At 42.4% G+C, this 25,719-nt stretch overlaps 1 protein-coding gene and 1 pseudogene across 2 annotated transcripts; one reads left to right on the top strand and one right to left on the bottom strand.

Moving 5' to 3' along the window:
- Positions 1 to 1,655: 1,655 nt before the first annotated feature.
- Dnaja1 (DnaJ heat shock protein family (Hsp40) member A1) lies at positions 1,656 to 12,885 on the bottom strand. Of its 2 annotated transcripts, none has more exons than XM_070008663.1 (9): positions 12,731 to 12,885; positions 11,487 to 11,626; positions 11,195 to 11,372; positions 9,185 to 9,289; positions 8,034 to 8,261; positions 4,196 to 4,310; positions 3,630 to 3,745; positions 3,271 to 3,371; positions 1,656 to 2,888 (listed from the first exon to the last, which is right to left on the bottom strand). In XM_070008663.1, exons 2-9 carry the CDS (start codon positions 11,616 to 11,618, stop codon positions 2,670 to 2,672), a joined length of 1,194 nt encoding a protein of 397 aa, XP_069864764.1. In that variant the 5' UTR covers positions 11,619 to 11,626; positions 12,731 to 12,885; the 3' UTR covers positions 1,656 to 2,669. The 2 variants fall into 2 exon arrangements, with proteins under 2 accessions (XP_069864764.1, XP_069864769.1); XM_070008668.1 differs by lacking the exon at positions 12,731 to 12,885 and adding an exon at positions 12,159 to 12,176.
- A 9,317-nt stretch (positions 12,886 to 22,202) lies between these two features.
- LOC138816055 (small ribosomal subunit protein eS1-like) lies at positions 22,203 to 23,427 on the top strand (annotated as a pseudogene).
- The last annotated feature ends 2,292 nt before the right edge of the window (positions 23,428 to 25,719 follow it).

Below are 25,719 nucleotides of genomic sequence, written 5' to 3'. Positions count from 1 at the left end.
AAAATAGGAACTTTTTTTAACATGTGTGACTGGGAATTAAACTCAGGCTTAGGCTCTTGCTTAGCTTTTTTGCTCAAGGCTGGCACTCTACTACTTGAACCACATCTCCATTTCCAGCATCTTGTATATTTGGAGAGGAGTCAAATTTGCCTGTCTGGGATAAAACACTGATCCTCAGATCTGAGCTGCCTGAGTAGTTTGAATTGTTAAGTATGAGCCACTGGTGTCTTGCTTTGCCTGGATTTTCTTGACACTAGATGGCAGTCCCCTCCAGGGCTGAAGGCTGAAACCCCAGACCATTCACCAGCAGCCTGTGAATGTACAAGTTACCTGTTTCCTGTTTGCCTATTGGGCTTGGGTCCAGGACAAGGAAGGTGAGCCACTGATCTAGTGGGATTGGGAGCAACTGTCAGGAGTGGAGTCATTGGGTTGTTTTCCCCTTAACATTCCTGGGCTGTTTTGTAAAAGACTAGTTAGCATAAGCTGATGCAAGCTGGGTGCCAGGAATCAACAAGCACTATTTTGAAATGAGGCTTGTGATTTGGTTATTAGGAAGTAGCCTGGGCTCATCAGACTTGATATTGTTCTCTACCACATAAAACTCAACACATACATAAAAGCTTGTTCTATTCTTTATACCTACTCATTGAAAATTAAGATTCATGGCACAAATCTCAGGTTCAGTATTCTTAATATTCTCAGAACCACAGAATGAAGATCTGGGCTCGTAGCTTATATCTGTCCTCAGCTACTCATGATGAAAGCCAGTCCAGGCAAAAAAGTCAGACTAACCAGCAAAAAGTTGGATGTAGAGTTCTGGCCCAAATGGCAGAGCACCAGCCATAAGCAAAAAAGGTAAAGGTGCATGTCCCAGCCAAGTTCAAGCCCCAGGATCAATGTAGACTCCACAAATTTTCACACTGCCAATTCACATTGAAAACCAATTTAGTGGCAAAGCTCCATTTCTTCTTTACTGCCTGCCTGAATTTTGCTGTCATTTTCCTCACCTCAATCTTTAGGAATGGAATTGGGACAGAGTTCATAGGTTGTTTCTTTATAATCCCTTAAGTTTTACCTAAGAACAACGGGCAGAGATGATCGGACAGCACTGAAGTATAAGTAGGAGTCCATAGTGAAAACATCAATGGGCAGTTTACAGATCTGCACAAACTGGTTTAAGGCCCAGCATGTTCAAATTCGACTAGTATACTAGTTTTCTCATAAAGCAGGAAATAGGTAAAGTGTTTAAAAAAGATGCTTTTGCTCTTAGTTCCTTAAGGTTATGATGGTCAATTTAACAACTTCAAGTGATAGAAAGCTTTTTTTTCCTTCTGGAATTGTGCAGCTTGCTAGCATTCTCACTGTGCTTTAGAATCATTTCTATTTCAAGAGATGCTAGAAAGTACATCATTTTCCCAAGTTGGTAAATTCTGGTCTGACCTTGTTTAAGATTAACTCTCCTAAGTCACATATGCAGGTATTGGTATTATCCCTGTTGTTGGTAGTTTTCTAACCCTCAATGCAGTCGTTCAGTGCTTTGACTAACTACCAAAGACCTTTGGGATTTAACCAGTTTTAGTTTCTGTATTTCAATTTTTAACAGCAAATGTCGTGGTGATCACAGGGAAAAAAAAACCTGTAGTGACACACTGGAATTACTTTGTAATCAGTATATTAAGGAGACATTTCATACATTTCAGTAATTGCTTAAATTCTGGTATCCAGATTTAAGCTTATGAACATATGACTTTAAACATACAGTTAAAGCTATTCATTGTAATCTGCTATACTACCAACATCGAATTACAGTTACTTTGGAGCAAATGGTTTAAAGTAAGCCTGTAACATATCTAAGGAACACCTTCCTAGGTTATACATGCAACTTCTCAATGTACAGGTCTTTTCAATTGTTTTTCTACCCAACTCAAAGTCACTTGATACTCAAGGGCTTTATCGTGGTTCAAAGGGAAAAAGAACATAACTATTTCCAACCAACATAATATATATATGCATATTTATATATGAACACACATATATATATTTAAAAAGATGACAGTGGGGATGCAATTCTAGAAGTGCAAGCCCTTAGAAGCAGCATATGATAAACCTCTTCACTAGGAAGGTATCATTTCTGTATCACTGTTAACACACGCTAAATTATGTATTACGCCACTCTTCAAGTAATAGTTGAGGCAATAAAATGCAAAGGCATCACAATGAGTCCACTTAATACAAATAGCTAGACAAACCAACATTTCTCTACAAATTTCTCTTTTTCAGATTACTAGCCAAATACAAAGTTTTAGCCCCACAGATTAATGATAAAAGGCCATACACCAAAGTCAACACATATACCTAGCATTTCAGTTTAAGTTTTGTCCATGTACACAGCTGAATCAATTACAAGATGTGGTTTAACAGATGCTAGAGGAACTATTTTAAAAGTAGTTTTTACAGGTATTAAAACTTCATCTTGCACACTGAAGTCATCATACAGAGCAAAGTCAGAGCTTTTATATTTGTTTATTCTTCATTTAACTTTTAAAACACTACTACAGTTGAATATTACAACAAAAAACAATAGCAAGTAGTGAGCTTATTATGATTAGTCCTTCACTCATTCACTCCTGCATTTAAAATGCAGTAGTGGGTGCTATTCACTGGCCCCATTACGAAGTTTGACACTGAACACCACCTCTAGGGTGATGTTCATCATCCTCATAAGCTTCTCCATTATAATGGCGCCGTCTTTCCTGATTTGGATCAAAGTCCACCAGTTCTACCTGATCCATTTCATCAGTTTCTTCTACTTCCTTCCTCTCAGGAAGGAGTTTTTCCAGCAAAGAGAGTTTATCAGGAGAGAGGAAGCCGTTTTCAGGAAAGTTTACCTGAAGAAATAAACTTCTGTTAATTTCATTCCATTATTAGCTTCTTAAAAAGTATCATGGATCCATTTCCCCCAAGAAAAACACAGATGACCGCATATAATCTTAAATTACTTATAATGCCAGGTTAGAAAAGGCTTAGTGTCTAATATTCAATAATTATGACAGAAGTTCAGGTTTTTAATGACTCAAAAATGTCATCTTTGACCCAAGCATTTTAATTTAATGTTGTAAAATCGGGGAAAATGTTTATGAATCCTAGTAACAAAACTGAACACTATAAATTTTTTCCAAGAAACCCTTACTCACAGACAAGGGGAAATGGAGCTTAAGCCCTGATTTTTGTAAGCTAACCATTCTTAAATATTTGAGTATTACAACTTACCTTAAACTCAATGATCAGGCGCCCTTTTTCATATGGTCGTCGATAAATTGGCATGCCTTCATTTAGCACACACTTGATATCTCCATGCTTGACAATCTGACCTAAAAACAAAGCCAAGTTCTTCCTTAAAAGTATGGCCACATTTTTTATAAGGCAAGGAAAACAATTTACAGAGAAATGTCAAACTGGTAGGACATTTATGTAGGAAAACAATCTTGATGCCTTCTACTTGTGGACTTTCTAGGTACTACCAAACATAGCCAGGTTTCTTTTTTTAACAATAATCTCATTCAGCCCAGGAAGTACCTTACAGTTCTTAACACTAGACTAGAAAGAGAAGATCCATGTAGTGACTATACCTGGATGAGAAGTGATGACTATGGTTCGGTTATCAAGAGTAGAGATTGGCTTTTGGAAGCCACACAGTGCTTCAACCAGTTGTATGTCCATACACATGAAAAGGTCTTCTCCTCGTCTGTATCAATGCAAATATGGCACGTTATATATTTCAACTAATGATCAAATAGTACCATCACACAATCATGTTTCCTTGACAGCAACAGCAAGGAAATTACAGGTGCTCCCTGGCACCTGGCTAGTTAATGATAATTACAACCTATATTCTACGACAAACAAAAACCTCATTTAAATAAGGATAAATAGCCATTGGCTCACACCTATAATCTGAGCAACTCAGGAGGCTGAGATGTGAGGATCATGGTTTGAAGCCAGCCAAACAGGAAAGTTAGTGAGATGCTTATCTCCAACTGACTAAGAAAAGCCCAAAGTAAAGCTGTGGTTCAAATGGTAGAGAAAGCTCTGGGACAGCTGTCCAGCCTAATTAAGGCCAAGCCCCAAGGACCAGCACAAATAGACAACTAAATATGCAAGATGTCAGGTGAGTGGTTAACTTTTAAGTTTTTACCTTGTAAAAACAGCATGGTCCTTCTGATCTAATACAATGATGATATCTCCGGGTTCCAATCCTGGTTCTTGGTCTCCTTCACCGTGGAATGTTATCTTCTGGCCATCTTTCATGCCTGTTAAGATGAATTTTGTACTTTTAGTGCATGCCCAATGCTAAGGTCCTGTCCCAGAACCTACTAAAGGAAAAAATATGTATTTGTGGGTGCATGAAAATGTCAGTAACAAGTCTGTGGATACCAAACCTCACAGAAATGAGAACAAAAACTAGATGCAAACAGAGAAGGCTCCAAATCTCACAGCTTATTTCCCAGAGACTTATTAAAGTGGTTAAATTTTAAAAGTCTACATTGGCACAGGGATTGGCAAACTGCTTCTTTTCAATTGTTACTTCTAAGCACCTATACCAATTTTTACTCTGCTTAAACCAACTTGAACAGTATTTAAAAATACAAAATCTACATATATATAAACCTTAAGTGAAAATACAGAATCTAGGCTGACATATGATTCAGTGGTATAGTGCTTGTCTGAGCATGTGGAAGACCCTAGGTTCTAGTTCTACCCTCAAGAGCTGTAGCAAGGGGGGAAAAAAGGACGTTTAATATTAGAACCATATGGTCAATATCAAAAATACAGAGAAAGGAATATTTTCTAATGGTGCAAATATATATATTTTTTTGGTCCTGAGGCTTGAACTTGCCTGGGTGCTGTCCCTGAGCTCTTCAGCTCAAGGCGAGCACTCTACCACTTGAGCCACAGCACCAGTTCCCGGAGCAAATATTTTTATAGATACGTACATTTTGTGTATGTTTGTGCACCAGCACCAGTGCATTCAGTTGAACACAGGCAGGGGCTTCATCTTCCTTTTTTTTTTTTTTTTTTTGGGGGGGGGGGGTCCGGTCATGGGGCCTGAACTCTGGGCCTGGATGCTGTCCCTCAGCTCTTCAGCTCAAGGCTAGCGCTCTACCACTTGAGCCACAGCGCCACTTCCGGCTTTTTTCTTTTTGCTTATGTGGTGCTGAGGAATCAAACTCGGGGTCTCATGCATGCAAGGCAAGCGCTCTACCACTGAGTCACCTTCCCAGCCCTCTTCCTTGGTTTTTTGCTCAAGGCTGGTGCTCTACCACTTGTGTCACATCTCTAGTCTGACTTTTTTTTTTTGGCTGTGGGGTCTGAACTCTGGGCCTAGGCGCTGTCCCTCAGCTCTTCAGCTCAAGGCTAGCGTTCTACCACTTGAGCCACAGCGCCACTTCCAGCCTTTTCTGCTTATGTGGTGCTGAGGAATTCCTTCCCAGCCCTAGTCCGGCTTTTTTTATAACTGGTAAGTTGAAGATGGGTCTCCTTTTTCTCCTAGGTTGGCTGTGAACCAAGATAATGTGGGTCTCAGCTTCCGAGTAGCTAGAATTATAGGTATGAGCTCCAACACCCAGTGATTTTTTTTTGTTTGTTTATCATGAGTCTTGAACTCAGAGCCTGGGCTTTTGCTCAAGGATAGAGCTCTACGACTTTGAGCCACAGGGCCACTTGCAATTTTTGAGTGGTTTATTGGAGATCAAGTCTCAAGACCTTCCTGCCAGAGCTGACTTTAAACCAAGTCTCCTGAGTAGCTGAGATTATAGACATGAGCCATGGTGCCAGTGATGGATTTTTCAGCTAAGTTTCTGTTTAAAGAAATATTCAAACCTTTTACTAAAAAGGTGGGAGAGTTAACCACAAGAAAACCGGAGGTAGAGCTATGGCTCAAAGTGGTAATGCTAGCCTTGAGCAGAAGATTATGGACAGCATATAAAGTCTGAGTTCAATGGCCAAAGAAAAAAAGGCCATTAGATACATACTGATACATACTGGTATGCACATACGCATGCACACACATCCTGTGTTTGCAGATTAATGATCACTGTGAATTATGTACTTCAACAATTTTCACTTTTTGGGGTATGGAAAACATTAAACTAGTCAGTGGTTAACTCATGATTACTATGTAATATGTCTTTCATATACATGCTCTGCCTATTTTGAAGCAAAATCCAGCTATACCCATAAATCCACAAGTATTTCATTATAGACTTTAAACCCAAATACAAATTTCATATTGATAAAATTTAATTTTTTACAATAAGGCAAAGTAACTGTCTTGTTACACTAGTACTTAAACTCTGATAGGTTTTCCCAGTTGTTCTAAGTGACTCCAAGGTAATGCAGTATAAACTCTAGCACTGATGGGCCAATTAAGGGGAAAAAAAATAGACTTGCAAAGTCAATTTGACAAACCTCTCTTCCCCCACTACTTTTCTGTATGGACCTGGAGGTAAAGGAGGGCAGTCAGTGTCATGATTCACACGGTTACTATAGTCATCCCTGACATCAGCAGTGGACTGGTCCCAGAGATCTGCCCAAAATACCAAAATCCGAGGATACTAAAATCCCTAACATAATAAAATGGAAAAAAATATCTGCATATAACCACCTGTGAATTTTATCTCTCCATACTTTAAATCATCTCCAGATTAATTGTAATACCCAACACGATATAAATCCTATTAAAATATTTGTCTATTTTTTCAGGGAATAACATGTTCTGTGCAGTCATATTTTTCTTCCCTGAATACAGTGTGAATACAACCCTGTAAGTCACAGATATAAAGGACCAGCCTGAATACAGATGTATAACCCATAAAGGACCAGCTTTGTTCAAACTATTCAAATGTTTGCTTAAATTTACATGTAAAAACACATTGCCCTCTACATTTTAAAACTTCTTTGGTAGCATTAAGAAGCTAGGTACTGGTGGTTCATGCCTATAACCCTAGCTACTCAGAAGAGGCTGAGATCTGAGGATTACATTTCAAAGCCAGCCTGAGCAGGAACATCCATGAGACTCCTATCTCCAATTAACCTAGAGAGCTGGGAGTGCCTCGGAGCCTCAAGTGGGTAGAGCCCTTACCTTGAGCTGAAGAGCTCAGGGAAAGCACCCAGGCTGAGTTCAAGGCCCAAAACAGATTAAAAAAAAAAAACAAAAAACAAAAAAAAAAACCCTGCAGACTGACTAGTCTGGGCTACACAGCAAGAACCTTAACTCAAAACACACCACTCAATCAATCAATATACCAATCCACTAAGAAAGCCTTTAATATTATTTGTTTTTGGGTCCAGTCGCAGGGCCTGAACTCTGGGCCTGGGCACTGTCCCTCAACACTTCAGCTCAAGGCTAGCGCTCTACCACTTGAGCCACAGCACCACTTTCGGCTTTTTTTTCCTGCTTATGTGGTGCTGAGGAATCGAACCCAGGGCCTCAGGCATGCAAGGCAAGCAAGTACTCTACCACTGAGCCACCTTCCCAGCCCCAGCCTTAAATTTTAATAAGCCTACTCCTCACCCAAACCTTCTTGTCCTTTCTCCCCACTTCTGAAGACCCCAATTTAACCACAATTTTTTTTTTTGGGTCCAGTCTTGGGGCCTGAACCCTGGGCCTGGGCACTGTCCCTCAGCTCTTCAGCTCAAGGCTAGCGCTCTACCACTTGAGCCACAGCACCACTTCCGGCTTTTTTCTTATGTGGTGCTGAGGAATCCAACCCAGGGCCTCTGGCATGCAAGGCATGCACTCTACCACTGAGCCACCTTCCCAGCCCCTAACCACAATTTTTAAACAAAGTGGGAGAATTATGGCTCAACAAGAGTACGGAGGAAAATGTTATTCAACCATTTATATACTAAGCTAGTTAAGGAGATACCATATTACATGAGGAAATTCTGGATCACACATATAACCTAAGGATTTTTTAAAATTATAAAACACTTAATAAACTTGCTATGGAAATGGATCGATCGGCACTCACCTTTGTCAATATGAACTTCCAGAATCTTCTTCTCTCGAACTATCTTCCTTCCATTGCAGCTTTTACATCTATCTTTAGGGCTGATCCTTTCTCCATGGCCCTGGCACTCCATGCACACAGACTGAATTTGCTGAACCATTCCAGGTCCTATCTGATGAATTCGTATTTGCATCCCAGTACCTCGGCAGTTGGGACAGCATTCCACTGCCCCCTTTTTACCACCACGGCCTATACAGTTTAAAGAAAATCATATATGAACCTCGTAGTGGCAGACAGAGTAGGATTTTAGCAAGACAGTTCTGAAATACTAGTTTCTTATTATTTATAAGGTGTTACGGATACTGTTTTAGGAATAGAAAACTCACAAAGAGTCAGTTCAGAATCCAATTAATCAACTGCATATAAAATTCAATGTGTGGCATAAGCCTGGTTTTACCCCATTAATCCAAGAGTCAGAGGCACTCAGGAGCTGCAAGGCAAGTTTAGGCTCCAATGTGAATTCTAGGTTATTGTGGGCTTCAAAGTTAAGCCCACACTGGGTGCCAGTGGCTCACGCCTGTAATCCTACTCAGGAGGCAGAGATCTGAGGATCACGGTTCAAAGCCAGTCTGAGCAGGAATATCCATGAAACTCTTATCCCCAATTAACCAGAAAACAGAAGTGATGCTGTGGCTCAAGTGGTAGAGTGTTCTCCTTAAGCTGAAGAGCCCAGGGACAGCACCCAGCCCAGAGTTCAAGCCCCATGACTGACAAAAAAAAAAAAAAAAAAAAGGTGGGCTGGGAAGGTGTTTCAGTGGTAGAGCGCTTGCCTGGCATGCATGAGGCCCTGGGTTTGATTCCTCAGCACCACATAAGCAGAACAAAACTGGGAAGTGGTGCTGTGGCTCAAGTGGTAGGGCACTAGCCTTGACTGAAGAGCTGAGGGACAACGCCCAGACCTAGAGTTCATGCCCCACGACCAACAATAACAAAAAAAGGTAAGACCTTACCTCAAAAAGTCAAAGAAAATGAACTAATAGGGAAGAAAAATAAAAATAAAATACGTTCTATTTTGCTAATACTTCTCTAAGAATCTCAGCTTTTAATATTTGTGTCAAGTGTTAGGTCTTCAGCAACATTTTCAGTTATATGAAACATGTTAAAGACTATACCTTCACATTTGTCACAAATCACATTCTTCTGCAGAGCCAGTTTTCTTGTTGCACCATTATATAAATCTTCTAAGGTAACTGAGAGTTGATGCACAACGTTTTTACCTAGAACAAAATAGTTCATGAAGTCTATGTAAATGTTTTGTTTCAAAGCATGACACAAAATGACAAATAATTGAAGTTGAGTTTCACATGGTGTAACAACTGTTGAGTAACCCCTCAGGAGCAATATTCAAATCATACACGATTCTCAAATTGTGATGTAATTACAGATACGGAAAACTGAGCCAAACATTAATATATCTAAGGATATACACAAACCTTAGAAATATGGCAATGATAAATACGTTTATAAAAGTCACTGAATGTTATTTAACTGGGCCCATTTACAATAAAAACAAAACATGCAGTTCTTCAAAGCTTTCACCTAGCATGTAATTAATTGTGCTATGTGACCAGTTACTTCATTACTTTAGCACAGAAAATTCCTATACACAGACACCATGGAAATACAGATTCCTACTTCTCAGAAGCGTTATTTACCATGAGGCCAATACTGGCTAAAGAATAATTATCTTCTACCACTCTGTAATATAGCATTGTCCAATATCAGTTAATGCAATGATGGAAATGCTTTATTTGTATTGTCCATTACAACAGCCTCACAGTCACACGTAGTTATTGGATTCATCATCTGATGGCTACTTCCAACTAAAGAATTCTATTTTTTTTTCTCATGTAAGTTATTGGATTCATCATCTGATGGCTACTTCCAACTAAAGAATTCTATTTTTTTTTTTCATGTGGTTAGTGGCTACAAAGGAATATGCTTTACATCACTTACATAAGAAGTGGAAGGTTGAGATCACATAAGGATAGTGGGGTTAAGAGTCCCTTATCAGGGTTAATGAGTTCCTAGTTAGTGATCCTTCCAATAGGACTTTATCCACCAACAAAACAGTGCTGCCTTATCTTATGCCTAACTAATAAAAAGTTCTCCAAATTCCTTTCTGCACATGCTTAATGAGCATTTACTCTCTAAATACATTATGAAACATTATTCTTTATGCTCCTAGCTTGACCTTTCTTTTACCAGTTTACATAGTTGGCTTTGGATTGCTTAAACCTTTCTTCTCACCTTAGCGTATACACTGTAAGAAAGAAAGATTCCTGCCAGGTGCCGGTGGCTCACACCTGTAATCCTAGCTACTCAGGAGGCTGAGATGTGAGGATCTCAGTTCAAAGCCAGGCTGGGCAGGAAAGGCCGTGAGACCCATCTCCAATTAACCAACAGAAAACTGGAAGTGGCACTGTGGCTCAACTAGTAGAATGCTAGCCTTGAGCTTAGGGACAGAGTCCTGGCCCAGTTCAAGCCCCACAACCAACAGAAAATTAAAAAAAAGATTCTGGAGTTTGATCTAGCTCATTTTCCACAACAAAACAAAACAATCCCACAACTCTGAGATAAGCAATATAGGAATATTCCAGTGGTAACTTTTAGTTCAAAGTGAAATAATTCATTCTAGCAGTGATCTACTCATCAGCCATTCTTTGTTTAAACTACACTGGAAAAAGAAATGACACTGACTTCTCTACACCAGAATGCTATAAAGCCTAGAGATCATTTTTTCCTAAATAGTAAAATACATGTATGTTGAGATTTAATGGACAGCAGGCTATTTGAATGTAATGGTTCTGTTGTCAGCTTGACTCATGAACTTGAGATTTAGGTTTCTGAACTTTAATTCACCTTTCTCTAAAAAAACGTCCTTGTAGCTACCACTAGGTTTCAGGGGCAGGGAAATACAATGGGCTTTGAAATGAGTACTCATCTTTTGCCACTTCATTGGCTTATTTTTAGCTTCATCTAAAAATGATAGCAGAAATCAAACATGCTGTTTCAGTTCAGTGTACAATACTATATCAACATGAAAAAAAACAATTTAAACTGGGTGAATTTTTTTGACCAGGAACAGTATTGTGCTGCAAGTAGACTGGAATTTTTCATACCTCGCCTTTCTCTCTGCATCCTTCCTCCTCCTCCAAAAAACATATCAAAGATGTCCATGGGGGAGCCAAAACCACCACCTGCTCCCCCCTCCTTAATGGCCTGTTCTCCTCCTTTGTCATATAATTCTCTTTTCTTGGCATCAGAGAGAACCTCATAAGCTTGAGAAATCTGTTTAAACTGTTGAGGAAAAAGTAAAATCCACAAAAAAGTGTTACAAAGCATAGCTACTATATAAATTAGATACAATTTCATAGACAAATATTCAGCTATGTTTAAAAATATACTACTCACCTTTTCTCCTTCATTTGGATTCTTATCAGGGTGGTATTTCAAGGCTAGTTTCCTGTAAGCCTTTTTCAATTCTTCCTGAGTGGCATTGGGTTTGACTCCCAAAACATCATAGTAAGTCGTTTCTTTCACCATTTTCTAGCCTGCAAAGGAGAAAAAGGAATTGTAACCAGCCTTCAAAGCATGGTTTTAACAATCAGAGCGAAGGTAATCTGTTCTTCCTCAAACTCAAGAACAGTGCCTTCCTTAAAGAGAATCCCTGCAGTAATTCAGCTGTTAAATTCTAACAGGAAATACAAGCTAACACAACTACCAGGGAATTTAAAAAGCCTTCTAGCAGTTGACTCCTCCCCGCTCCCCCCTGCCCCCTCCCCCCTCCCGCAGCAAAGCTACCACATTAGCCTAACTAAAACTGTGATCTCGATTCTTCCGGCTCCCCTTCCCCAGAAGCGGTGAAGGCAGCAATCCAAAGATGCACCAATAAGTTCCATCAGTTACTACTACATAATCACTATCTTTGGCACGTCTGATAAAATCAACACACGCTCCAGATGAAGATGGTATCGCGGCACGTGGGGGGGATGGGGCAGTGGTTTATGAAACCGGTCTCCGGAGAGCGAGCTCTCCAGGCCCCTCCCTCCGGGGTGTTTCTCAGCCACATTGCTTCCAGCTTACCCACGTCCACCGGCCAACCCTCTCCTGTGCTCCGGTCCTCAGGTACACCCCCCCACCCCCTCCACACACACAACCTCCGGCACTTGGCGCCGACCGTTAAGGTTTCCTTCCTTTCTCCCTCCCGCCCAGGGTCGGAGGGGTGGAGGTGGGAAGCCCAGCTCTCAACAAAGAGAGGGAGGAGAGACCAGAGCAGCGCCAGCCGCAGCCTCCGCCCGGCTCCTCCTGCAACCCCTCACCCCTGCCTCGCTCCGCGCGTGCGCGCAGCGCTGCCCACCCGGCGCGGGCGCGGGCGGAGGGACGCGGCGGCGCGCACGGCGGCGAGGCCGAGGGCGGCCCGGTCCTCACAGAGCTCGGGGTGGGCGGGGGAGGCCGAGGAAGGGCCTCGGGCCCGCTCCACCGCGGTGCCCCGCTGGTCCCCCGCCCCACAAACGGGGAATGGTGGCTCCGGGAGCCCTCCATGCCCTCGCCCACGCGGAGCCAACCGCCTCTCGGCTGCGGCTCCATCCGGCTCCTTGGCACCACCAAAGGGCTCAACCCGGGGCTTCGGGGAGAACGCGAGGGCCCAAACTCACCGGTGAGCGGGCTGGGGCCGGCGGCGGAGCGGGAAGGAGCGTGTAGCTGTACGCAGCTAGGACAGCCGCCGCTCCTCCAACCTCTCTCCGAGCGTTCTGGAAAGTTCCGCCCGGCCCGCCGCAGCCGTCGTCTTTTGTAGTCTAGCCCGGACGCGTCATTCGCCGGAAGTCCCGCCTCTCTAGCAGCTGCCACCGCCCCGCGGTTACCTGGGCAACGGCGCGGGGGCGCTCGGAGCCGGCTGAGCTGTGCCGAATGGCCTTGTGGGGGGGGCAGGCGCACGCCTGCGTTTCTGAGGCTCCTGGAACCTTCTGGAGCCTTTTTCTCCATTCCCGGGGGCAGAGGGCGCCGAGGTTGTCCGCTGGAAGGGGCTGTGGCCCTGGAGCGGCGCGGTTCCGTGGCAGATTCCCCCGCCCCCCACCTCATTCCAAATCAGTGGGCAGCCGGGGAGGCCGGGGGGGGGGGGTGTCCGCGTGCGGAAGGGGAGAGGGCTTCTCGGCACACAGGCCTGCTGTGTGTGTGTGTGTGTGTGTGTGCGCGCGCGCGCGCGCGTTCAGTTGGGAACCTGCTGGGCAGGAAATGCAGAGCAAGGCTGGCCTGGCGACATCAGAGTCACCAAGCTTGGATTTGGGGTTTTTTTCCTCGCGCAGCCCGGGGGACACTGATAGTCCACCGAATGGCCCCTAAGCCTGTTACCTGTTTCGGATCTTGTGGGCACTAGGACCTTTGGAGCATTAGCAGCTTGGGGCTGCACTAATCCAGGGAAAAATTCGATGGCTTTAATGCGAACTGAGGGCCAGCCAGGCTTTCTACTTTGCAAGAGACACTTAACTGCGACTAATTATTTTAATATAACTTATTTGCAAATCTGGCTACTCTGTGAGCCCGTATCTACCTACGTTTTGTAAATTCAGTCCTTGAATTTTCAAATGTAACAATTAGGACGGCCACAAATGGAGTAACACAGCAGGCATTGATTTCTACCACCGATGCAGGTGGAGATGCGAGTTGAAAAAGCCTAGTTCACCTTGCTTTAGTGAAGGGTGGGGGAAGCAAGTCAAGGAACTACAAGAGAAACCATAAGAGGTCAGCACAGGAGAAGCTCCTGTTTTAACTTGATGGGACCTGAAAAGTTTTCCTGTGAAAGTGGCAGCTGAGCTGAGGGAGAGCATTCCAATAATGGACAGGGGAAGCCTAGGGTGTGGAATAAGAACATGTTAGGAAATTACAAGTCACTGGATGTACCCAAGCTTAAAGGAGCTCACCTGGCTGGAGGGGAGGTCTCAAAGCTGCTTGGGAGACATCCTTCCCTCCTGGTATAGCTTGCTAAGCCAAGGACTTTGAACTTCTTGAAAGGATCCCTATGTCACCTCTTCATTAAACTGCCTTCCAGTCACAGATTTCTAATTTCCCAAATGAACATTTTCACTTCTGGGTGCTTTTGTTTTGGCTGAAAAAAAAATCTAGTTTTTCCAGTCTTAGGCATTACCTTCTCAAATATCCCCATCTATCTATAAAGTGTTTTTTTTTAAAAATCAACATTTTTAACTAAAAGTCTATATTGCCAGGCAGTATACTAAGGTATAATATATATAAATAATGCAGAAATCTGGTGCCAGAGCCTCATTCCTGTAATCCTAGCTACTCAGGAGGCTAAGATCTGAGGGTAGATATTTGAAGCCAGCTGGGACAGGAAAATCTGTGAGACTCTATCTCCAATTAACCACTCAAAAACCAGAAGTGGAGCTGTGGCTCAAAGTGGTAAAGAACTAGCCTTGAACAAAAGAGATCAGGGACAGACAGCAGGCCCCGAGTTCAAGCACCAGGAATGGGGGGAAAAATTTTGTAAATTGGGTGACTGAACAAGATGGATGGTACTTATAACCCAATTTCCGGAATTTAAATTCATTTGTACAAGTATTTAATAAATTTTTTCCAAAAAATCCTGTGAAATGTTGCTTAGTGGTAGACTGGTTGCCTATAATTTAGCCACTACATATAAAATAAGTGTTTTTTTAGGTGTTAGGAAGCAAATAAATTTGGTGAGGTGATCAATATAAAAGTGAGGTAGGAGCTGGGCGCTGGTGGCTCACGCCTGTAATCCTAGCTACTCAGGAGGCTGAGATATGAGTATCGCGGTTCAAAGCCAGCCCGGGCAGGGGAGACCGTGAGACTCCTATCTCCAATAAACCACCAGAAAACCGGAAGTGGCGCTGTAGCTCAAGTGGTAGAGCGCTCGCCTTGAGCTGAAGAGCTGAGGGACGGCGCCCAGGCCCAGAGTTCAAGCCCCACAGCCGACAAAAAAAAAAAAAAAAAAAAAAGTGAGGTAGGGGGGTTGGGAAGGTGGCTCAGTGGTAGAGCGCTTGCCTTGCATGCATGAGGCCCCGGGTTCGATTCCTAGCCTTGAGCTGAAGAGCTGAGGGACAGCGCCCAGGCCCAGAGTTCAGGCCCCACAACCGGACCCACCCCCCCCAAAAAAAGTGAGGTAGGGGCTAGGAATTTGGTTTAGTGGTATAGTGCTTGCCTAGCATGCATGAAGCCCTGGGTTCAAATCCTCAGTACCACATAAATAGAAAAAGCTGGAAGTGGCTCTCTGGCTCAAATAGTAAAGTGATTGTCTTGAGTAAAAAGAAGTTCAGGGACAGTGCCCAGGCTCTGAGTTCAAGCCCCAGGACTGGCCAAAACAAAGACATATGGACTTCCTTGCCTGGGCTGGCTTCCAACTGCAATCCTTAGGTTTCAGCCTCCTAACTAGGATTATAGTTTTAGGATTGTAGGCTTGAGTCAGCTGGCCAAATGTTAGACTAATTTCTTAAATCCCATTTGACTTTTTTATACTTTTTATTTTTTTAAATTTTCACACAATTATTTTAAGACCTTTATTAACAGGTGCTTGTGGTGACTTTTTTGAAAAAATTAAGTTGTAAACTTTTATTACAAATTAAAAATGAAGTTCTTAAAAATCTCACCTTGACCAGATATGAAACACCTTAAAAACCTTTAAAGGCATAATGAGATTTTTTTTTATACTTTTTATTTTTTGAGAGAGGTGTTCACTATGTAACCCAGACTGGCCTCAAATTTATGACCCTCCCACTTCAGCCTCCTAACTGCTGGGATTGCTGATGTGCATGCCTACTGACATCATTTATGGGAATAATTCAATTGGTGACATTTTGTGTGTGTGAGAGAGAGAACTCACTGTACACATATCTTCTTTTTTTTTTTTTTTTGGGTCCAGTCGTGGGGCCTGAACTCTGGGCCTGGGTATTGTCCCTCAGCTCTTTGGCTCAAGGCTAGCGCTCTACCACTTGAGCCACAGCACCACTTCCGGCTTTTTTACTTTTTATGTGGGGCTGAGGAATCGAACCCAGGGCCTTATGCATGCAAGGCAAGCGCTCTACCACTGAGCCACCTTCCCAGCCCATGTACACATATCTTCTACATAATTATATTAATTCTCTAACCTTGTTCTCTAATATCTTCTAGCTTAAGTTTGATATTACACATGCATTTCCTTCTCTGAACATAAATTCTGATGTAGATATAAATTGTTTTACCCATAATCTTTTTGTCAGGAAAACAAACAAACAACTGGTGAGAGCCAGGCACTGGTGGCTCATGCCTGTAAACCTAGTTACTCAAAAGGCTGAGATCTGAGGATTGCGGTTCAAAGCCAGGTGGGGCAGGAAAAGTCCGTGAGACTTATCTCCAATAAACCACTCAGAAAACCAGAAGTGGTGCTGTGGCTCAAGTGGTAGAGGGCTAGCCTTGAGCTGAATTGCTGAGGGACAGCACCCAGGCCCAGACTTCAAGCCAAAAAAAAAAAAAAAAAAAAAACAAACTTGTTAGAGGAGGCAATTTATGGGAATAGCTTCAATTTGTTGTAAACAGTTTCTATGGTGCCCCATAAACCCGAGACACCAAAATCTAATCTGCAAGATATTTTTGATTTTCTTCTTGTACTTGGCAGGAACTTGAGTTTTGTTTGAATTGGGACATTATGAATAAACCCAACATCCTTAGTGCAACAAAGAGCAAAATAACTCAAGCAGTATTCCCAATGCAGTCTTCTCGAAGGCTTTCGCCTGATTTACTTTATTTTATTTTTATTTTGTCAACTGTGGGGCTTGAACTCAGGGCCTAGGTGCTATCCCTGAGCTTTTTTGCTCAAGGTTAGTGCTCTACCACTTTGAGCTACAGATCTACTTCTGGTTTCTGGTTATTAATTGGACTTTCCTGCCTGAGCAGGCTTTGAATTGCAATTTTCAGATCTCAGCCTCCTGAGTAGCTAGTATTACAGGCACAAGGCACCAGTGCCCAGCTTTTTGCCTAATTTTTAAGTGCTGTCATATTTCCACCTCACTCGGTTGACACACATCTGTCATGGTATTTATATGAATATAGGTACTGTAGATAACTAGTAACAAATGTAAGCACAGGTAGCAAAAATACTTATTCCAGAATGGTTCATGGCCACACCCAAGGACACAAAAAAATGCATATTAGTACAGCTGAGCCATGAATTTCTCTTTATTTGGCAGCCTCATTGGTCCTATATTTCATAGTGTCAGAAGATAAAAAATCATACTAGTAGTTCTGGAAAAAAAAAATTCCTGAAAGCAGAATGATATTGGAATGTCTCCCAGGATGCTTCCATGGAGCTCATACTGTAAAGCACTATGTGAGTTCAATCCCCAATACCTAAAACGAAAACAGAAACAAAAACAAAAACAAAAAACCCACCCAAACACACCAATTTTACTACCAAGTACAAAGACCTGAGTTAAGTCCCCAATACCACCATCAATAATAACAACAATAATATAATGATGAACAACAATAATATAATGATATGTTATATGAGTAGAATCCTTGATAGCATCTCTGTCTGGTGGCCAGTTCAGAGGGTTGCTTCTTATAGCCTGATGGCAGCATACATTAAAAAAGGCCATTCACTGGAGTACAGCAGTGCTTCTGAAGAGTGTGGCTTACCATTTTATCTCCAGCAGCTAGAACAGAAACGGGCAGATAGGTCTCAGTAAGTGTTTCTTTTGTGACTAATGAAGAAGACCCAGTTTAAAGACTTTCTGGAAGAAGACTCTTGAGTACCAAGACCTGAAGTTCTACTCCTTTGAGTAGAGGCCAAGGCCTCCTTTTTGTAGCTAGTAAGCAAAGTACTTATGGCATGTTTCTTCTATTATTTGGTTAAACTGCCACTTTAATGCTAAATTTCTTATATCTACTCTAAATCTGAGAGTCGGGCCAGGGGTGTTTATGTGTGTACATACTTGTGGTGGTAGTAGTGGTGGAAAATTCTGTATTTATCCAGCTGAAAGTTTGTCTGTCCATACGTGACCTCAACAGTGTTGTTGGCTTAGATCTACATTCCTGCATCCAGGCTTCCCCTCAGGACAGAAGCATGGCTGGAAAGGTTACCAAGATAGGGCTTTGCCATCAGACTCTGTGTTGATTGTCTAAAAGATCTATTCATAGGTCAAACAAGCATTATAAATGACTTAGAACCACAGAACTGAGTTAGCAACTATCAACACAGGGCTCTTGCATGTGGACCAGTATTGGGGCTTGAACTAAGGGCCTCATGCCCTCCTTAGGCTTTTCCACTCATTGCTGGTGTTCTTCCATTTGAGCCACCATCTCTACTTCTCAATTTTTTCTGGTTAATTGGAGATCTCTTGGATTTGTCTGTGCTGGCTCAAACTGTGATTCTCAGATCTCAGTCTCTTGAGTAGCTAGGGTTGTAGGCATGACCCACCAACATCCAACTTTGATTCAGTTTCTTGATAGATTTGGGAGACTGGAATTGGGCTACAAGTTAGTTTGGTCAATTTAACTGACAGAGTTAAAGGTCTATAAATGAGCCAAATGCAAGAGTCTTTCTTCCTAGTGTTTGTCATCACCTATCATTCCTCATTGTCATTTTCCTGATATCACTGGCATCATGAACACATTTTTGGTGCAGAAATGTGCACCCAAATGGGGAGCTTTCTATCTGATAATGCCATCGATGTGATGGGGAAGATGCTCTTCATCTTCTGCTTTGAAATCTTTGTTTTTAGATGCTTCACCAACAAAGGCTATTGAGGTGGTCACTACTATGGATTTTGGTGGCTCTTTCTGCAACTCTACCTGGTCAGGAAGTGAAGACTGGGAGAATTAACATTCGAGGTTAGTCCAGGTAAAAAGTTCATGAGACCTCCATCTCATCCAGTAGCTGGGGACAGTGGCATAGTGTCTGTCATCCCAGCTTTGTGCAAGGTAGTATTTTGGAAGATTGTAGTCCCTTCAAGCAATAAAGTTTTTGATGTCTCAACAGAGAAAGAATGGCATGGTGATTGTTTCCCATCCTTCCACCTGTGTTGGGAAGTGTAAGTACAAGGATTGCTGTCCAGGCTGACCCAGGCCTAAAAGTGAGACTTGATCTCACTCAAGAAAGGCTCTACTTCTTGAGCACCTGTCTAGCAGGCAGGAAGCCCTGAGTTCAGCTGTATCTCCATGTGCTTTCTATCTCTCTTCCTTTCCCTCCCTCCACAATATGGATTTTGGAGGCTGAACATGGTTGAATAAGCCTGCAATATTAACACACAAAATACTGAAATAGGAGAATCATACATTTTGAAGTCAGTGTGCTACATAGAGAGGCACTGTGTCAAAAAAAAAAAAAAAAGAGCCGGGTACCTATGGCTCACATCTGTAATCCTAGCTACTCAGCAGGCTGATATCTGAGGATCATGGTTCAAAGCCAGCCCGGGCAGGAAAGTCTGTGAGACTCTTTTGCGAGTGCTCTACCATTTGAGCAACAGTGCCACTTCTGTTTTTTAGTGGTTTATTGGAGATAGGAGTATTACAGTCTTTGCTGCCTGAGCTGGCTTTGAACCTCAATCCTCAGATCTCAGCCTCCTGAGTAGCTAGGATTACAGGTGTAAGCCACCAGTGCCCGGCTCTGTGAGACTCTTATCTCCAATAAGCCACTAGAAGACTGGAAGTGGCACTGTAGCTCAAGCGGTAGAGCACTCGCCTTATGCTGAAGAGCTGAGGGACAGTGCCCAAGCCCAGAGTTCAAGCCCCATGACCACTCCCCCGCAAAAAAAAAAGAGAGTCTGGCTGGGTGCTGGTGGCTCATACCTGTAATCCTAATTACTCAGGAGGCTGAGGATCATGGTTCAAAGCCAGCCAGGGTAGGAAAGTCTGAGAGATCATCTCTAACTAACCACCAGAAAACTGGCTCAAAGTGGTAGAATGGTAGCTTTGAATGAAAAAGCTTAGGGACAGCATCCAGGCCTTGAGTACAAGCCCCATGACTAACTAAAAAGAAATAAAAAAGAGATTCTGGGGGCTGGAGGTATAGTTCAGTGGTAGAATATATGCTCAGCATATAAAAGGTCAATTGCTGGGTTGGGAAGTTGGCTCAGTGGTAGAGCGCTTGCCTTGCATGCCTGAGGCCCTGGGTTTGAGTCCTCAGCACCACATAAGCAAAAAGCCAGAAGTGTCACTGTGGCTCAAGTGGTAGAGCGCTAGCCTTGAAGAGCTGAGGGACAGCGCCCAGGCCCAGAGTTCAGCCCCCACAACTGGATAAAAAAAAAAAAAAAAAAAAGTCAATTGCTAACACCAGGAAAAGGAAGGAAAAAAAATAATAGATCCTGGAAAATATTCCCCGTGTTTTAAATTCTGGTCCTGCCATAAACAAATTACTTCTCCTTTCTGTGCCTATGTTTCCTCATCTCGAAGAGGGACTAAGAATGTAGCTCATTGGGTTATTGTGAGGACTAAATTGGTTAACATCATCATGTTCTAAATAATGATGGTTTTGTTAATGATGGTGGTCTCATAAGATTATATCCCCTAGTAATGTTGTAGCTAACTTAGTTTATCTACCTACACTCTGATATTTACACAATGACAAAATGTCCTAAGGATGCTTTTCTTAGAATGTATTCCTGTCATTAGTAATGTCCCATTGGCCAAAGCCAAATCCAGAGTCAATAAAGGAGGGAACTACACAAGGGTGAGAATTCTGAGATGTGAGAATCAATGGATCTACTACATTAATAGACTGCCATAGGGAGAAAGGTTACACAAATATTTTCTCGAAAAAATGATTACTTTTTCTTCTCAATCACATATGCTAAAATACCCAGGAAGGAGTGGGGTAAAGTACTTGCCTAGCATGGCCCTGGATTAGATCCCTAGCACTTGATCTTTTCATTCCTGGGATAGACCCCAGGAGTTTGAGGCCAGTCTGAATAAAATGAGATCCTGTCTCAAAAAAAAAAAAAATCTTCTAAAATTCTGTTTTTTCATTTTACTCAGGCATCTACATCTCTTCCTTCTTCAAGAGAAGCTCTCCACAATTCACAAAAATATCCTTTCCACTCTTTATCTTAATTTTTTTCCTTACAACATTTATCCTCACAAGATCTATACATTGCCTTGTTTATGGCCTGCTTTGTCCCCTCTAGCTTGTGAACTCTTGAAAGCAGGAATTTGCTTTTGTTCAGTGTGATAGCCCTAGCTCCTAAAACAATGTCTGACATTGCTCAATGGAGATGGTGCTCAGTCAAACAGCTACATAAATATACCAGCCAATGGAGAGTTAGAGCTGCTGTGGTTCCATCTGGCTGAAGGCTCTAGAGAGTGTGGGGTGCAGGTGTTCACAGGACTCCTATAGTTATGTCCCTCCCACTGGTCTAGTGGGAGGAGCTGAATTGCTAAAGCATGGGGGTCCACTTGTTCTGGAAACTACTATTGCTTATCTGACTGTGAGGGTGAGGACCTGGGTAGTAGAGGATGGCACAAAGGGCAACCCCAACAATTTTTAAGATTAGGCAAAGAAAATTTCTAGATTTCTTGAAAACCTTGTCTGAGTAGGTTTAAGAAATTGAAAGAATTCCTAGTGTCCATAACACAATACTAAACTAGGAATCTACAGTAGATTTTAGATGTGGTATAAGGGGCTGGGAAGGTGGCTCAGTGGTAGAGCGCTTGCCTTGCATGCATGAGGCCCTGGGTTCGATTCCTCAGCACCACATAAGCAAAAAGAAAAAAGCCGGAAGTGGTGCTGTGGCTCAAGTGGTAGAGCACTAGTCTTAAGCTGAAGAGCTGAGGGATATAGCCCAGGCCCCATGACCGGACCCCCCCCCCAAAAAAAAAAAGATGTGGTATAAGAACACAATCAGGTTTGTGTTTTGAAGCATTTTCCATGAAAGGGTTTAAGTGTGAATGTGTGTGTGTGTGCGCACACGTGCACAACATGATCAGTTTGTGTACTTTGAATCATTTTCTTCACTTGCAGTGTGAATAGATTGGAGGAGCCAAGTGTGAATTAGGTAGAAAAGAAAGAACATTCTAGATTAGATAGCACAAACATCAGGGAATTCAACAGAGCCATGTACTGGGGTGGAAGTTGGAAATTCAATATTGCTGGTATAGCCTTTTGGCTTTCTGAGTAGCACCATGGCAGTTGGCAAGAGCAAGCACCCTACAAAAGTCAGCAAAAAGGGAGCCAAGGAGAAAGTGGTTGATCCATTTTCTAAGAAAGATTGTATAATGTGAAAGCACTGGCCATGTTCCGTATAAGAAATATTAGGAAAACACAAATCATGAGATTTCAAGGAACCAAATTTGCATCTGATGGCCTCAAGGTTTGGGAGCTTGAAGTGAGCCTCGCTGATATACAGAATGATGAAAATTTAGAAAATTCAAGCTATTTACTGAGGCTGTTCAGGGCAAGAACTGCCTAACTAGCTTCCACGTCATGGAGCTCACTTGGAACAAAATGTGCGCCATGGTCAGAAAGTGGCAGACCAGGATTGAAGCTCATGTTGATGTCAAGACTACAGGCAAATATTTGCTTCATTTGCCTGTGTTGGTTTTACTAAAAAATGTAAGTGCCCGCTATGCTCAGCATCAGCAAGTCTGCCAGATCTGGAAGAGGAATGTGGCTTAGCAGTGGAGTGCTTGCCTAGCATGCATGAAGCCCTAGGTTCAATTCCTCAGTACCACATAAACAGAAAAGGCAGGAAGTGGCGCTGTGGCTCAAGTGGTAAAGTACTAGCCTTGAGCAAAAGAAGCTCAGTGACAGTGCCCAGGCCTTGAGTTCAAGCCCCAGAACTGGCAAAAAAAAAAAAAAAAAAAAAAGAAAGAAAAAGAAAAAAAGAAAAGGAAAGAAAAGGAAAAAGAAAAAAAAAAAAAAACAGTTAAAAGCCAGATGCTGGATGCTGCTGGCTCACACCTGTAATCCTAATTACTCAGGATTGGGTTCAAAGCCAGCCCAGGCAGGAAAGTCTGTGAGACTTATCTCTAATTAACTACCAGAAAACCGGAAGTGGTGCTGTGGCTCAAGTGGTAGAGAGCTCACCTTGAGCTGAAGAGCTCAGGGACAGTGCTTAGGCCCAGAGTTCAAGCCCCACAGCTGACAAAAAAAAAAAAAAAAAAAAAAAAAAAACCATTCCAGAAAGCATTTGGAAAGACATAGAAAAAGACTTGCCAGACTATTTACCTACTTTGTGATGTCTTTGTTAGAAAAGTAAAAATGCTGAAGAAGCCCAAGTTTGAATTGGGAAGACTCATGGAACTTCATGGTGAAGATGGTAGTTCTGGAAGAACTACTGGTGACAAGACTGGTGCTAAAGTCGAATAAGCTGATGGATAGACACCACCAGTCCAAGAATCCATTTAAAAATTCAGATTTTTAATAGTGTCAAATAGAAGGTCTATTTGTGAAAAAAAATATTGCTGGTATAAGCCTGGGAATGAAGATAGTGGAAGGCAAGGCAGGATAAGTTAGAAGAGATTCCTGTGTATTTATTTCCCAGCCATGTGTAAGTCAGAGATCTGAAGGATCCACTGCTTAAGGCCAGCCTGGGTAATATGTTAGTGAGATCCATCTTAAACAGTAAGCCAGGCATGATGGTGCATGCCTAAATGCTGGAGGATTGGTTCAAATGGTAGATTACTTTTCCAAGTAATCATATCTCTTTAGTTCAAAATCTAATACTGCTGGGTGCTGGTGGCTAGTGCCAGTAATCCTAGCTAGTTAGGAGGCTGAGATCTGAGGATCATGATTCTAGGCCAGCCCAGGCAGAAAAGTCCATGAGACTCTTCTCTCCAATAAACTTAAAAACAAAACAACAAACCAACTGCAATTGGAGGTGTGGCTCAAGTAATAGAGTGCTAGCCTTGAGCAAAAAAGCCCAAGGACAGCACCCAGCCTCTGAGTTCAAGCCAAGGGATTGGTACAACAAAGTAAAGTAAAACCCACTACTCTCCCTTTCCCTCTCCCCCTCCCCCAGTCTCTCCCTCTCCCCCTCCCCCAGTCTCTCCCTCTCCCCCTCCCCCAGTCTCTCCCTCTCCCCCTCCCCCAGTCTCTCCCTCTCCCTCTCCCCAGTCTCTCCCTCTCCCCCTCCCCCAGTCTCTCCCTTTCCCTCTCCCCAGTCTCTCCCTCTCCCCCTCCCCCAGTCTCTTCCTCTCCCTCTCCCCAGTCTCTCCCTTGCTTGCTAACTTTCTCACTCTCTCACACACCAGGATAACCACCCTCTCCCCCCCACAATACAAATAAGTATTACTGAATTGAATTAAAATTTCTGACATTGTCTCTTGATGATGCATATCAATATTTGAGATTGCGGCGACTTAATCTGAAAAACTTGGAAATTCTTTAGAGTTAAACTATGAAGTCAGCACACAGTAGAATTTCATAGCCTTTAAGGTAGAGGAGTCTAAAATATAAAGTACAAATTATAGGGAGATCACTTAAAGTAAATTGTAGGGTAAAGTCTATGGTTATATCATGTTTATTGGACAGAACTGTTCTACTAATGTGCAATTACAGGTATGACTACTAAAATTTGGAAATATGATTAAGAGATAAAATTTGGAAATATGATTAAGCGATATTAATAAGAAACTGTGTAGCTATTTTATCATGAAAATTAAAAATCTTTTATTTTCCTACCTAGCCAAATCAACATTTTCCAAAGTACTATTTATTCTGCAGTTCTGGGAATCAAACCCAGAACCTGTGCATGCTGTCACTGAGCTACTCCTCTAGCCCCCAAATACACTGTTTAAAAATCTTATTATATTTATTTAAAAAGTAATGATTTTTTTCCATTAGGTTTCTTATAGGCCTCCTCAAGTCTACTTAAACTTACCCATGTGTGTTCCATAAATACTGTATTTTTATCTTTTTGCCATGACATAAAGAAGTTAACAAAGGAGCTGGGAACACTGGTACACGCCTATAATTACATCACTTGGGAGCCTGAGGCAATAGGATTGTGAGTTTAAGTTAAACCTGAGCTATATAGTGAGTTTATGGCTCACCGAGGCTGCCTAGCAAGAATCTGTCTTTAAAAAAAAAAATGGGGCTGGGAAGGTGGCTCAGTGGTAGAGTGCTTGCCTTGCATGCATGAGGCCCTGGGTTCTGCTCCCCAGCACCACATAAGCAAAAAGAAAAAAAGCTGGAAGTGGTGCTGTGGCTCAAGTGGTAGAGCGCTAGCCTTGAGCTGAAGAGCTGAGGGACAGCGCCCAGGCCCAGAGTTCAGGCCTATGACCAGATCAAAAAAAAAAAAAAAAAAATGAAATGAAGTCATTAGAACATGGTCAGAAGAGCCTCAGATTCAATTCCCCCAGAAACAGACACTCACCTGAGATTTTTATTTAGGGATGATTCCAAGGAGTAGTAGGAGACTGGTGAAGAAGCAAGACAGGGATGGGAGGAAGGCAGCACAGGATTAGTGTGCAGGCTTTTTTTTCATTCTGTTTTGGTAGTACTGGGATTTGAACTAAGGGCATTAAACTTGCTAGGCAGGTGCTCTACCATTTGAGCCATGTCTGTAGCTCTTATTTTGCTTTTTTTTCAGATAGATTTTTGCTATAACCAGGCTTAGAGACCCTCCTCCTTCTTCTGCTCCTGCATAGCTTGGATTACAAGCATGTACAACCACTCTTGGCTTGTTGGTTTAGGTAG

The sequence above is a fragment of the Dipodomys merriami genome, unplaced genomic scaffold (genome assembly GCF_024711535.1).
Source record: "Dipodomys merriami isolate MVZ:Mamm:240054 unplaced genomic scaffold, mDipMer1.0.p SCAF_11, whole genome shotgun sequence".
Taxonomy (NCBI): Eukaryota; Metazoa; Chordata; class Mammalia; order Rodentia; family Heteromyidae; genus Dipodomys; species Dipodomys merriami.
The sequence above is the reverse complement of the archived record's forward strand: the minus strand, read 5'-3'. Positions and strand labels throughout refer to the sequence as shown.

What these genes read in the sequence shown, in the direction of transcription:
- Dnaja1 (XM_070008663.1), bottom strand. Translation starts at nt 11,618, where the DNA reads ATGGTGAAAGAAACGACTTACTATGATGTTTTGGGAGTCAAACCCAAT. An exon ending in ATCCAAATGAAGGAGAAAAG is followed by an intron (nt 11,373 to 11,486) that starts GTGAGTAGTATA and finishes TTTCCTCAACAG; the next exon opens with TTTAAACAGATTTCTCAAGC. An exon ending in GATGCAGAGAGAAAGGCGAG is followed by an intron (nt 9,290 to 11,194) that starts GTATGAAAAATT and finishes ATTTTGTTCTAG; the next exon opens with GTAAAAACGTTGTGCATCAA.